The 14,623-nt window shown below is 50.1% G+C and overlaps 1 protein-coding gene across 1 annotated transcript; it reads left to right on the top strand.

The window, feature by feature from the left end:
• Positions 1-4,490: 4,490 nt before the first annotated feature.
• On the top strand, positions 4,491-13,995 carry tos (Exonuclease tos). Its single transcript, XM_037232014.1, has 5 exons — positions 4,491-4,570; positions 11,351-11,921; positions 12,262-13,232; positions 13,356-13,505; positions 13,932-13,995. The coding sequence occupies exons 2-5, from the start codon at positions 11,487-11,489 to the stop codon at positions 13,993-13,995; spliced, it is 1,620 nt and encodes a 539-aa protein (XP_037087909.1). The 5' UTR covers positions 4,491-4,570; positions 11,351-11,486.
• Positions 13,996-14,623: the final 628 nt, after the last annotated feature.

Genomic DNA, 14,623 nt, shown 5'->3' with positions numbered 1-14,623 from the left:
CTACCGCATAGTGTGAAAAAAGACTCGGCCGCAGGCCGCGCGCGGTACTGCCAGTCTCTGGAGGCCGCCGGCAGAAGAGAGCGCATTTCACCGCTTTCTGCAACACAGCCCAACCTATTTTATGGGATGAGCGAATGGTCGTGTGGTGTGGCCGGTAATTTTTGCCCTTTCCATCAACTGTCAGCCTTTTGAATGATGGCAGCACGCACTGCCGTTGTGTTGAATTTCACAATTTTGTGCCGCTCGAAAACTGACTCTGGGCTTTGTGGAGGGTATACATTTTCTATCAAACGCACAGCCTATTTTGCATACGTTAGTAACCTTTTTAGCTGAGAAGCATAATTAACACCCCAAATCAAGGAGGAATTCAAATCAGGAGGAACAAAAGTGTTATTGAGCAGGTGTGACGTATTAAGTATTAAGCATGCTATTGGGCAAATATCCTTCCCAATACCTTATTGTTTGTTTGTGTAATGGGACATTTGTGAGACGATGAGGTGCTGTCAAACTAGACGTGCAAAATTATCACCCTAGCACTCAAATGTAGCTCATCAGCTTGCCCAGAGATGGTACTGGCGGTGCTGACTGAGCCAAATGATATATGCTTGTGTTCTGACCCTTTCTCGTGTTGTTGTTGCATTATTTATTTACGTGAGTTTAAGAAGTTTACTTTCTTTCACATATTCCCCTATGACGCTATTCTTAAGTTACCTTATTACTAGCCTTATTTCCGCAACAACGAGCAGCTATATCCACCTTGTTATATTATGTGGGTTAAAACGACATTCGTGGTTAAGACTTGCACGGCTTGATTGAATGCCAATTGACGTCCTCCATATTTCGAAATGGCATTCAACGTCAGATTTTAACGACTCGACAGTAATGTTCTTTTTGGCATTGAGCGCCACATGGCCTTCGAAGTGGCACAATTTAAGAGACATTGCTACGGCGTCATGCATGCCAAAATGGCCTAGAACTAGCCTGCACAAAATAGCCTACATACTTTCGCGGGTGTGTAGCTCACACCCTTGAGGGCTTAATGTCTTGAAAAGGGCATGACTGTGAACTGCATCAAATAATAGTCAAAATGGCTATTACACTGCAAAACCCAATAGAAATAGGAAGCCATCCGTTCAACGTGTTCAAGGGTACAAGACATGGGATGAGAGTTTGGGAGACGGTTGGTTCATACACACGACCGAGTAGATTTTTTTTTTCTGAACAGAACTCGCTTTCGGCATCGGGTTATACCAGCCAACACGTAAACAATTAGTCTTGAACCTAGTTGGAGTTATCCGAATTTGGTCGAAATTGTAATGAGGGGGCGGGGCTGGAAACTAACGTGCAGTGACATAAGCTCCCTAGTCAAATTACAGATGAATATCTTTGACGAGCCTCCCAGTGATTATACCCACTGAGATACCCTTTACCATACCCTTTGAGAGAATTTTGTCATAGAGGAAACAGTGAGGGACGATTTGATGTTCAAATGGCATGCAGGCTCGAAAGGACTCCCCGAGGTTCCAAGCTGCAACGAGGCAGATCAAAAGCAAAAAATAGGTAGATGGGAAGTAGTATCAGCAGTTTTCAACCTTTGTGAAATGCGTATTCATGGCTTGCTCAAATGAGTTGAGCCAAGATATGTATCTCGATGAGTAGCATGAGCATCAGCACAACAAAAGTTGTTTGATGGACAGAACCAGTTGGGGCAGCTGCTAATTTATAAACAACGAACAAAGAAAGCCAAGCAAGTTCAACTATTCCAACAGATGCTGATGCAAAAATGCAAAAACTTCCCTGTAACTCAACCTCGTTCATGCTAGTAGACGATAGCTACCTTTCTGGTCTGGTTGAGAAAAGTACACTAATGGCTTGTAAAGTACACCATATTAGGTTTGCAGAGCACATTATTGGCACAAAATTTTATGCGATCGAGTCGCTGCCGTTATGCACCTTTTCCCAACGGATTTGTCATTATCTTCATCTACGGATATTTCATGCAGTGCCGGTTGCTCCTCAGCATTACGACCGGCATCCAGCGGCCCGTCGCACATTTGAGTTTCGGCGCCAGTGACGTCACGCTAACGGTGAAGCAATGATTAGGTAGCGTTCGGCCGAGGGAAAATGATTCAACGAATAGCTATCTCTACGACAGTCATGCACGAACATTCTCCATTTACATTCGGCAGGCCCCCGGGAATTATCCCTCCGGTTCCTCTTCCAGTGAGCTACGCACAGCTTACGGTCATAGCCATGCATAGTGAAAAAGATTCTCCGTCCCGACCATGCCCTAAAAAATTTCCGATTATCTTTCGGTACGGAAAATTATCTCTGGGATAATACTCCGTCTTAGCAGTGCCGAACGCCATTCAGGAAAACTTTCAAACATTTCGGATAATTTTCCGAGATTTTTTTTCCGGCCTTACGCGTCCAAGTGAGGATGACGCCGGTACGAGTTCCCTTCTCTGATATGGCCTCGGTATACGCACGTACCCGACACTGTTTTTTCTCAAATTTGCATCGGCAGTCCCACCCCAAACATGGCATGTGCCAGTGTGGGTGAGAAATGATCAATTGCAAATACTCCTTAAAACCTCTAAGTTAGACAATCTACAAACCTACCCCCACCATGGTGTTCATCTATTTCGATGAAATGCTACTGAAACTTACCTATTCTTTCACAATTCACCGAGTGCTGTGTGAGTCATGTGTGTTTGAGTGTGAGTCATGCAGTACTGTGCAGTTGCACAATTGTTAAGGTGTGAATTCTGCCATGCAAAGGCAAAAAGGCTTGAGTGCCCTGTTATCTAATGGCTCTTGGGCCTGTTTGTCTTCATATGGCAGAATTATAATAGACCTAGGTGAAATATACAGCTGATCCATGAGATCATTGATTTATGGAATGGGATTGGGATGATATGGCATTGATCTATGGGAACAGTAATTTGCATATGTCAACAAAGTGTTGGGCTACAGTCGGGTGAAATTTCTCACTTTACAAGAGGTCATTCCATGTAGATCACTTCCTTTAACCAAAACACTATGTCAAAGCATAAATTGTGTCACCTTGACCTACAACAATTGTTGGTACCATCCTGTACTGTGCCTGTGGTGTACAAAGTCACATTACACATATGCTCATATGATACTGTACTCACTCCTATAATATTGGAATAAAATATCATGAACAATGATGCATGTGCAAAAAAGCTACACCTTTCAAAACATTTGTGATGTCACTGGGAAAAGGAACAAATACATCACATGAAGAAAAATGGAACTTTGAATGGATCCTCACCAAAATGTACAAACCACTTCATCCTTGCAACTTTTTCAATGCACAAAAGGCTTAGGTAACTTGAATTGTCTTCAAAATATGTAAACACTATGGAAATGCTGAACATTTCCAATTGTCCAGACCCTGCACCACATCACACTGTACAAAAACACAAATGATTGCATTCTTCATCTGTAAGGGTGTGTGTAATCAGAGCTTTACAAGGCACTCAGCTGCTTACGGTTTGTGGCACCACCCGCCTCTCACCCTAACAAGATGGGCGGGTACCGCGGGGAATTGAACCCACCACCCCTAGTTTACCAACTCTAGACCACAGCATACGCATGCGTCACAACGGCCGCAATGCCATAAACCGCAATCACAAAAGAGAATCAGGCCATTAGAAGGTACTTTCTGTCTTTTAATGGATAAATCAAGCAATTTCATGGCATTAACACCACATTACACCTTTCAAATGATCCACGCTTCCCCCTTACCACAAGCCGTGCTCCACACCCCACAATCGTAACCGCGCCATTTGCGAACCGACGCAAGGCGAGCGTAAAGCTGTATGAGATTGATAAAACCATGCAGTGAGTCTCACCTCATCTTTGCTTAGCCTCGCTGTGACGTCACCGGTGCTAAGAATTGTCGTTTAAGCTGAACAGAACAGTTCAGTTTCAAGTGCAGCAGAACATTTGACAGTTAAGTGAGAACTTGATGGCGCTTTCATACGGCTTTTGTGTGTCATATTTTGAGGTTCACTTTCGCCATTCTCCAAGATTGGTAGCGTGCGCGTAGCCGATGCATGTCACTTCCCAACATTTTCAGAGGGCGTGGAAGTTCTGCGCATTGTCACCCTCTGTTTTGGAGAGTGCACAAGCCCAGTGCATAATCACTTTCTGTTTGGGATGGTGTATACGCTCATCTTAAAAATAAGAATCTTGAAATAAAATGGTTAAAATTCGCTACTTTTGTGGGGGACACCAGCTTCCAGGTAATTTGTAATCAAGTATTTCAATTGCTTTGACAATATATTAGATATGCCTCTAATCCATTACCAGCAACCACGCATGCGGAACCTCCGATAATAGAGACGTACCCTTCATGATGTCATATAGATACGTGCGCGGGGCCTGCGCAGTAGAGTAGGAGCCACCTGGCATTTATTTCCTTGACAAGCGCGCGCCAAAACCAAGGTTTCTGCGGATGTCAAACCACTGCTGGCCGAAGCAGCGTGTTGCGGATCGTGTCGGGTGGTGGTTGGCGGGGTTGCCACGGAGGGAGGTCACGGTAGGTATTGTTAGGCATGGAAAGTGATCTTGTGTAGATTAGGTGTTGGGATTGTTCCCTGCTTGATAAGCTGTTAAAGTTTGCTGTATTTTTCAGACTATTGTATGCCAATAAGTATGTTACGGCATCTGAGACAAAGCCACGTTGTGGTCGTTAAGTCATAGATAGCGGGGTAAGAAAGTTTGTTTTTCTTGGTTTGTTGAGAATGTCTGAAATGTAATAGTGTACAGTTAATCACATGTGTTCCCAATATAGTGTATAATGTTACCAGAGTGGCCGGAGTTGACATCCGTTACTATCTCTAAGACTTTATGGATTAAATGACCTGCTTTGGGATAGAAAGCGTCATATTTGATCATAAAACAGGGGCATATTTTCCATCAGTTATAATATTGCCTCCAAAATCCAATGAAAACATTACAAGCAGCATGCAGGTTTACGACTTATGGCATGGTTCTAACAAATCAAAGCCATTCCCGTGGCTGATGTCTTATTGTTTTATTTGATCTTTTTCTTTTAAAAGGTGTATGTTTTGCAAACTGATCGGCTTTTTTTTACTTGGGTACCTGTATTGCCGACGGTGGGGAGAGAGCTACGCTGGCTGCAGGGTTCCTGTACTGCCACGATGGAGAAATGCTGTTAGGTATCAGCCGACGTAGTGACGTCACTGAAAATGGGTTTGCATCGATCGGGATTCTTTTGGGCCGACTGAAGGCTACAAGGCATTTGCTAGCGATATGATGTCACTGGTATTCGACTGGATATGTGACGTCACTTGTTGTGAGGCTTTAGGGCTCTTTTGGTTGCAATGAATGCCGTAAAGCATCACCTGACGATATGTCGTCGCTGGTATTCAATGAAACATCAGGCGCAACGGGCCTTATTCCATCTTTACCTTTCGTACCTGTCTGCTGCAAGCATTTGCGTGCCGAATAAAAGCTTGACCGAATCACCTGAATGTGTGACGTCACCAATCATCACTTGATACGAGTGCACTTAGGCCCCACGGCCGCGGTGTATCATGTTCCGTGAAATATCACTGGGTATCGTGACGTCAGTGATATTCGACTAAATATTGGTCGCAACACGTCAAGGTCCATTTTTAGCTTCGTACCTGTCTACTGCAAGCATTGGCGTGATGAATACCAAATCACGTGAGTGTGTGACGTCACTGGTCATGCATTTTTATGGATCTTTGGGGGCCAACTGAGGGCCGTAAAGCATAACCTAATGATGTGACGTCACTGGCATTCAACTGTGTGTGATGTCACTTGTGATCAAATTTTACGGCCTCTTTTGGGCCGACGAAAGGTCATACGACATTAACTGAAGATGTGCCGTCACTGGTATCCGAATACAATTCAGGCGGCAATGGCCATGCTCCATCTTTACCTTTGGTACCTGTCCATTGCAAGTATTTGAATGCTGAAGGAAGGGTCTGCCGAATTACCTGAATGTGTAACGTCACTAACCATTAATTTGTATAGACTGTTTTGAACCCACTATAAGCCATACCACATCAGCTGACCATATGACGTCACCGGTTTTCGTCTAGGTGTCATGCGCAACAGGCCATGCTCTATCTTTGCCTTTCGTACCTGTTTACTGCAAGCATTCGCGTCTTATATCAAGGTGATGCTGAACCATCTGAGTGCGTGACGTCACTGGTCATGAGTTTATACAGGTTCGCTTGGGCAGCCCAATGCAACAAAGCATCATATCCTGTAAAGCATCGCGGGATGATATGACGTCACTGGTATTCGACTCAACATCAGGCGCAACAGGCCATGTTCCATCTTTACCTTTCGTACCTGTCTACTGCAAGCATTCGCGTGTTACATCACGTCATTGGTTAAGAGTTCTTACGGGCTCTTTTCAACCCCCTATATGGTATAATGCTTCAGTTGACGATATGATGTCACTGGTGTTCGACTTAACATCAGGCACAACATGTCATGTTCCATCTTTGCCTTTCGCACCTGTTAAAGTAGTGGCGAGCCTAATGATGGCTCTGCCGAATCACCTGAGTGCGTCATCATGAGTTTTTACAGGCTATTGTTGGCCGAGTGAAAGCCATTAGGCATCATCTAACGATATGTCGTCACTGGTAATCCACTAAGTGTGTGACGCCATTGGTCATGAGTTTTCCCGCGCCTTTTTGGGCCGACTTAAGGCCATTAGGCATCAGGTAACGATATGACGTCACTGGTATTCAATTAAGCATCAGATACAATATGTCATGTTTCATCTTTACCTTCCGCACCTATCTACTGCAAGTATTCGCGCGCCACATAAAGGCTCTGCCCAATCACCTGAGCGTGTGGTGTGACTGGTTATGAGTTTACGCGGGTTTACTCGGGCTGACTGAAGGACATCAAGCATCATCTGGCGATGTGACGTCACTGGTATTCAACTTAACACCAGGCGCGACAGGCCATGTTCGTCTTTACCTTTCGTACCTGTCTATTGTAAGCATTGACATGCTTAAGGAAAGCTCTGTGAAATCTCCTGAGTGTGTAATGTCACTGGTCATGAGTTCTTTACGGGCTGCTTCTTTGTACCTATAGGGTACAAGACATCAGTTGACGATATGACATCACTGGTATTTGACTTAATCTCAGGCGCAACAGGCCATGTTCCATCTTTGCCTTTCGCACCTCTATACTGCAAGTATTCGCGCGCTACATAAAGGCTCTGCCGAATCACCTGAGCATGTGGTGTAACTGGTCATGAGTTTACGCGGGCTTACTCGGGATGACTGAAGGACATCAAGCATCACCTGACCATATGACGTCACTGATATTCGGGCTGTGGCCCAGACTTATGGCCGCTAGGCGGCGCCCTTGATTATTATTTAGCCATCAGGGCATTCCGGACCGTAGCTGCTCAGGGGCGCATCCTGTGATGTCGGGCGGAATAGCTTTGCATATACGTCGGTTTGTGGGCAGGGAAAACCTCTGTTTTGTGTTTACGTTGGCTCAAAATTTTAGTCGTTGAAACAGCCCGTTGCGTTTGAAGTTGTTACTTAATGGTGCGCACAATAAAATTAGTGTGCTTAACTATGGTGCATCTCCCACCTCTGCTGCGGAACTCCGTAGCCGTAGGTGGCCAAGTGACCTCCTACCAACTGATGATCAGTGACGTCACATACTCAGGTGATTCGGCGGAGCCTTCATATAGCACGCGAATATTTGCAGCAGCCAGGTACGAAAGGCAAATATGGAGCATGACCTGTTGCGCCTGATGTTTAGTCGAGCACCAGTAACGTCATGTCATCAGCTGATGCATTATAACCTAAAATGGGTTCAAAGGAGCCCGTAAAAAACTCGTGACCAGTGACGTCACACACTCAGGAGATTCGACGGAGCCTTCATTCAGCACGTCAGTGCCTTTAATAAACAAGTACAAAAGGTAAAGAAAGTACGTGGCATGTTGGACCTGATGTTAAGTCGAATAACAGTGACGACATATCATCCTGTGATGCTTCACGGGAGGTGTTGCTTTGTGACCTTGGGCGGCCCAAGTGAATCCGTATGAACTCATGACCAGCGACGTCACCCACTCAGATGATTCGTCTGGAGTTTAGTTGATTACCAGTGACGTCATATCGTCAGCTGATGCTTGATGTCCGTCAGTCAGCCCGAGTAAACCTGCACAAACTCATGGCCAGTTACACCACACGCTCAGGCGAATCGACAGAGCCTTTTTGTAGCGCACGAATACTTGCAGTAGGCAGGTGCGAAAGATAAAGATGAAACATGGCTTATTGCAACTGGTGTTAATTCGAATACAAGTGACGCCATAACGTTATCTGATGCCTAATGACCTGAACTCGGCCAAAAAAGGCCCGTAAAAGCTCATGACCAGTGACGTCACACACTCAGTGGATTACCAGTGACGTCATTTCGTTAGCTGATGCCTTATGGCTTTCGCTCAGCCAAAAATAGTTGGTAAAAATTCATGACCAGTGACGTCGAACACTCAGGTGACTCGGCAGAGCCATCATTTAACGCACCAATACTTTACAGGTACGAAAGGCAAAGATGGAACATGACCTGTTACGCCTCATGTTAAGTCGAACACCATTGACATCATGTCGTCAACTGATGCATGTTTCCCTATAGAGGGTTCCAAGGAGCCAGAAAAAACTCATGACCAGTAACGTTACACACCCAGGAGACTCGACAGAGCCTTCATTCAGCACGTCAATACTTGTAATAGGCGGGTACGAAAGGTAAAGATAGAACATGGCCTGTCGCGCCTGATGTTAAGTCGGACACCAGTGACGTCATATCATCAGCTGATGCATTATACCGTTTGGGGGTACAAAAGGTCCCGTAAAAAGCTCTTGACCAGTGACGTTACTTACTCAGGAGACTCGACAGAGCCTTCATTCAGCACGCCCATACTTCCAAGAGACAGGTACGAAAGGTAAAGATAGAACATGGCCTGTCGCGCCTGGAGTTTAGTCGAATACCAGTGATGTCATATCGTCAGCTGATGCTTGATGTCCTTCATTCAGCCAGAGTAAACCTGCGTTAACTCATAACTAGTTACACCACACGCTCAGGTAATTCGGCAGAGCCCCTGTGTCGCGCGAATACTTGCAGTAGATAGGTGCGAAAGGTACAGACGAAACATGGTTTAGATGGAGCATGGCCTGTTGCGCATGATGTCTAGTCGAAACCCAGTGACATCATATCGTCAGCTGATGCCTTATGGCCTATAGTAGGCTCAAAAGAGTGTGCAAATTAATGGCCAGTGACGTACACACTCATGTAATTTGGCAGAGCCTTCCACGGCAATGCTTGCAATGGACAGGTACCAAAGATAAAGGTGGAACATGGTCCGTCGCGCCCGAAGTTCATTCGAATACCAGTGACGTCACATCTTCAGTCATTGCCGTATGACCTTTCGTCGGCCCAAAAGAGGCCGTAAAACCTCATGACCAGCGACACGCACAGTCGAGTGCCAGCGACGTCACATCGTTAGCTGATGCTTTATGGTCTTTAGTTGGCCGCGCAAAAAATCCGCCAATACTTGCAGCAGACATGTACGAAAGGTATAAATGGAGCATGACCTGTTGCCTGATGTTCAGCCAAATACCAGTGACGTCATATCGCCAGCTGATGCCTAACGGCATTTCGTCGGTCCTATAGGGCCCGTGGAAACCCACGGCCATTGACGTCTTACAGTCGTATAGCAGTGACGTCGCTAGCTGACACCTTGTGGTCTTCAGTTGGCCGAAAAGCACCGTTGGAACTCATGGCCAGTGATGTCACACACTCAGGTGGTTCGGCAGCTTTCATCCAGCACGCCAATGCTTGCAGCAGACAAGTACAAAGGTAAAAATGAAGCACGGCCTGTTGCACCCAGTATTTATTCGAATACCAGTGACGTCACGCTATCCGGTGATACTTCGCGGACCACGACACACCGTGGTCGTAGGGCCTAAGTGCACTCGTATGAAGTGATGATTAGGGACGTCACACATTGGGGTAATTCGGTCAAACCCCTATGCGGCACGCAAATGCTTGCAGCAGACAGGTATGAAAAGTAAAGATGGAACGAGGCCGGCCGCGCCTGATGTTCAATCGAATACCAGTGACGACACATGGCCAGCTGATGCATTACGGCATTCAGTTGACCCAAAAGAGCCTTACACACTCACGACCAGTGACGTCACATACCCAGCCGAATACCAGTGACATCATATCACAAGCAAAAGCCTTATGGCCTTCAGTCGGCCCGAAAGAACCCCGACCCCGATCGATGCAAAACCACTTTCAGTGACGTCACAATGTTAGCTGATGCCTCACAGCTTTTGCCCCGCACGACAATACTCGAAACCCTGCAGCTAGCGTAGCTCTTCCCTCCGTCGGCCATACAGGTACCCAAGTAAAAAATTACCAACTGATCATGGACTGGGCATCACAGTGGTTAAATATACCAACTTGGTGTGAAAGATATATGAACATTAGTGTGATAGTTATTTGGCAGGTGTAAGACAGAATCTTTAGTATGATAAAAATATGATGTTTTACAACCTGTTCAACACCAGTATTGCATGCAGGTAAGTTTATGACCTTACTTAACTGATCCTCACCTAATGTACCCCTATGCCTACCCCTACCTCATATCCCCACCCTGACCACTACCCCTATACCCTGCCCCTATACCCATACCCATACCCCTATATCCTACCCCCATACCCCTAAGTCTTTTATGGCTCCCAGTTGGCCCCCATTGGCAATTTAAATGTATACTTCCCTTCAGAATGTAGCTATGCTGAAGTTGCTTTCCTTAGACCACCTAATACCATTGACTGCAAAACAGAAATTGTGACACCTTGCCTTTGAAGCTAAGATGACTTTGATCCTACACCCAGACAGCACTCAAAGTATACAGAATTACCAAGAGGTTGACTGTCATTGATTGACAAGTTGACAAGTTGGTCATGGCTCATACTTTATAGCACCCATGTTAGGTGTAATCCCACAAAATATCCCATGTCCCAGAAGCATGGTTCACTGTACCCTGAGCATTGGTCCATGTTAAAATGGCTGAACAGGATACTTTTCCTGTTTGATGACCTTTACCACAAGACAGAAAGAAAAATGCTGGGTGAAACCCCCAGGGCCATGTAAGGCAAGTGACCCTCACTCTGGCAAGGTCCTGCAGGTGCCCTGGGACTGAAAGGGATGTCATGGACCTGAAAAATTGGTGCTTGTTTTTCATGGCCACATGGAGCATGGAATAAGTACATGCTGATACCAACAGGTGGACCACATCAAGCTTGACATCTCTGCTGGCTTCATGTGTTCTGTGACTGTCATCCTCCCAGCCTGAGTGGGCAGCTCTCACCGTCGCCTCCAGCGCGCGTGCTCCTACAGCGAGTACCGCCTCAGCCGTCGCTATGGGCATCAGTGGCTTGCTGCCATTCCTGAAGCGCTCGACTCGGCCGGCGAGCGTGCGCGAATTCTCGGGCGGTACGGTGGCCGTTGACGCGTACTCGTGGCTGCACAAGGGCGCGTTCGCCTGCGCCGACCGGCTGGCGCAAGGTCAGCCCACCGACGTGTATGTGCGCTACTGCCTCAAGTACATCAATCTGCTGCTGTCCCACGGCGTCAAGCCCATCCTGGTGTTCGATGGCTGCCACTTGCCCAGCAAGCAGAGCACGGAGACCAAGCGGCGCGAGGAGCGGCGCAAGCACCGCGCGCTGGCTGCCGACCACCTGCGCGCCGGCCGGGACCGCGAAGCGCGCGATTGCTTCCAGCGCTGCGTGGACGTGACGCCGGCCATGGCGCTCCAGGTCATCAAGGCCTGCCGCAGCCGTGGCGTTGACTGTGTGGTGAGTGCATCGGGTGATAGAAGTGACGGCGGGGAGAATAAGTGGCCGTGATGTGGTCGCTCGAGCAGCTATGAAATGTGCGGTTAGGTACCAAGTGCTGAGTTTGTGGGATTGCTTTTCTTGATAATTTTCAATCTGTGGCCTTATCGGTGCATTTTTACTGTTTGCATTTATCTGCACAATAACATCAACTCTTAGATGGTGTGTTGAACATTGGTTTTGATAATTGTATCCAACTGGCGAAGCAACTGTCACCCAAACTGTCGGTAACAATATGTAGGCATCAGTTTAGTGCAGTGAGAGGTAGCTTACCATTGCGTGACATTTATTGTGTCGCCAGGTGGCGCCGTACGAGGCGGACGCACAACTGGCCTTCCTGGCGCGTAACGGCATCGCCGACCTGGTCATCACGGAGGACTCGGACCTCGTGCTGTTCGGCTGCCCGCGCATCCTGTTCAAAATGGACGCGGCTGGCAACGGTCGCCTGATCGAGTCCAGCGCGCTGCCGCTGTCGCTGGGCGGCTCGGCCGACAAGTTCTCGCTGGAGCGACTGCGGCTGGTCTGCATCCTGTCCGGCTGCGACTACCTCGCCTCGCTGCCGGGCGTCGGGCTGGGCAAGGCCAGCAAGCTCCTGGTGCGCGCCGCCGGCGCCGCCGATGTGACGGCCATCCTCGACAAGCTGCCGGCCTACCTGAACATGCGCTCGCTGACGGTCAGCGCGCAGTACAAGCGCGACGTACAGCGCGCCGAGGACACGTTCCTGTACCAGCTGGTGTTCGATCCGCTGGCGCGGCGGCTCGTGCCCCTCACGCGGTACCCGGCCGGCCGCTCGGCCGCCGACTACCCGTACGCCGGCGCGTGGATGGACGACGCCGCCGCGCTGCAGATCGCGCTCGGTAACGTCGACGTGGCGACGGGCGCTGTGGTCGACACGTACTGCCCGGATCGGCCGGGGGCGCGGCCGGCGCACGCGCCGCACCGCAGCATCTGGGCGCGCGACTACGTGCCGGCGCGGCGCGTCTGGCCGGCCGGGGCGGCCCCAGTGTCGCGCGCAAGCACCGCGGGCAAGGTATCGCTGCTGTCCGTGTGGGAGGGACTAAAGAGGACGGCGGCGGCGGCGGTCAGGCAGAAGCCACCTCCCGAGGAGCCGCGTCTGACGCAGGCGGACCTGGCGGCACTGTACGCGGCCCCAGCGCCGCCCGCCGAGACGGAGTCGCAGCCGTCTAGCGGGGAGCCAGCCGACGGAGCGGGCTCCAGCGACGGAGACGGGGCCGGCAGCGGCGGCCTGGAGTCGTCCTCGGTCGAACCGGAGTCGGCGCCGTCCCAGTCCAGCGACTCCGGCCGCCTGGTGTCACCGGGCGGCTCCGAGCCGGGCCTAGCTGCGTCGCCGGAAATCGGCCGGCGACCGCACAATCCGTTCCGGGTGCGCGCCAGCCTGCGGCGGCGGCTGAGCGGCGGTGGCGGCGAAGGACTCACCGAGGTTGTCACCAGCAAGTACTTCGCGACGCCGGCCGAGCCGGCGGCGGACCCACTTCGTGCGCCCGTTCAGAGTATGGAGGAGTTCCTGAAGCGGCGCCGCGACTCGTCCGCCTCGCTGGGCGGCTCGCCGAAACGCGCGCGCCGCGAGTGTTTGCCGCTGTCGGGGACGCCGCCCAACCGGTCCGAGGTGCCGGCCGGCGCTCCGTCCGCCCCCGCCGCCACCGGCGCCGCTGGCTGGTACAAGATGAGCTCCGTGTTTGACCCGAAGCATGCGATGACCGTGTGGGACAGCGAGACGCACGGACCGCGGCCGCCGGCGACGCCGCGCTCGCCGAGCAAGGAGAACCGCCCAGCCCGGCCGGCAGCGCCCTCCGCTGCTCGCGCGGCCAAGCGCTTCCTGGGTCCGTCGCCGCCGCCGGCGCTGTTCACGGTGCGGGGCGCGACGAGCACGACCGCCCGGCGCGGAGGGGGAGCCGGGCTCGTCCCCGGGCCGTGTCAGAGGCTGGCGTTGGGGAAGCCCGCTGCCGCCAGGCAGCTCAATCTCAAGCAGATGTTCGCGTTCAAAAAGACTGATTTGCCTAAGTTAAAGAAGTAGTGTTTTAGTTATTGTCATGCCGTAGGCGCTCTGGGACGTGCGCGGTCTGGAGAATCGAGTCCACCGCTGGAGGGCGAGCTGGAGGTGGCATGTTGTGGAGTGCGCCCAGTGTCGGTAACGTATCGATGTCGATGTATCGATGTAACGTGTCGCCAATCTGTGCGGTTACATTCCACCTTGTCCAAGGATGGTGTAATGCCCCGATGTGCTCCTGGTTGGCAGCTTGTTGACGGGACCTGTTTTAAGCGATATTAAATAAGTTCGACAGCGCCCGAACGACTTAAAGACTCGGTGCAGAGAGGACTGCGTTAACAAACGCCGCACGAGACGTGGTGTCTGTGGACGAGCATACCGCACGACTAGCCCCGGGGTCGAGGGAAGGCTCCGTAATACTTCCTGAGCGAGTGTAAGGATCTGTTTGGCATGGCCGCGCTTTGTTCGATATTCCGTGAGCTGTGTTGCGCGGCGGGTTGGTCTGGCGTCAGCCGTGGTCGGCCGCGCTGTCAGACTGGCCGTCAGCGCCAGCCTGACAGCCGTGATATGATGTTCGAGCCTGGGATCTTGCTGAGCGTTACCCTCCTGGCATTACCTAAATCAGGATTCTACGTGCATGCACTACGATAAAAAC

This window comes from Pollicipes pollicipes, unplaced genomic scaffold (assembly GCF_011947565.3).
Source record: "Pollicipes pollicipes isolate AB1234 unplaced genomic scaffold, Ppol_2.1 Scaffold_6686;HRSCAF=7923_pilon_pilon_pilon, whole genome shotgun sequence".
NCBI lineage: Eukaryota > Metazoa > Arthropoda > Thecostraca > Pollicipedomorpha > Pollicipedidae > Pollicipes > Pollicipes pollicipes.
Note: the sequence above shows the minus strand (reverse complement) of the source record. Positions and strands in the feature narration are given on the sequence as shown.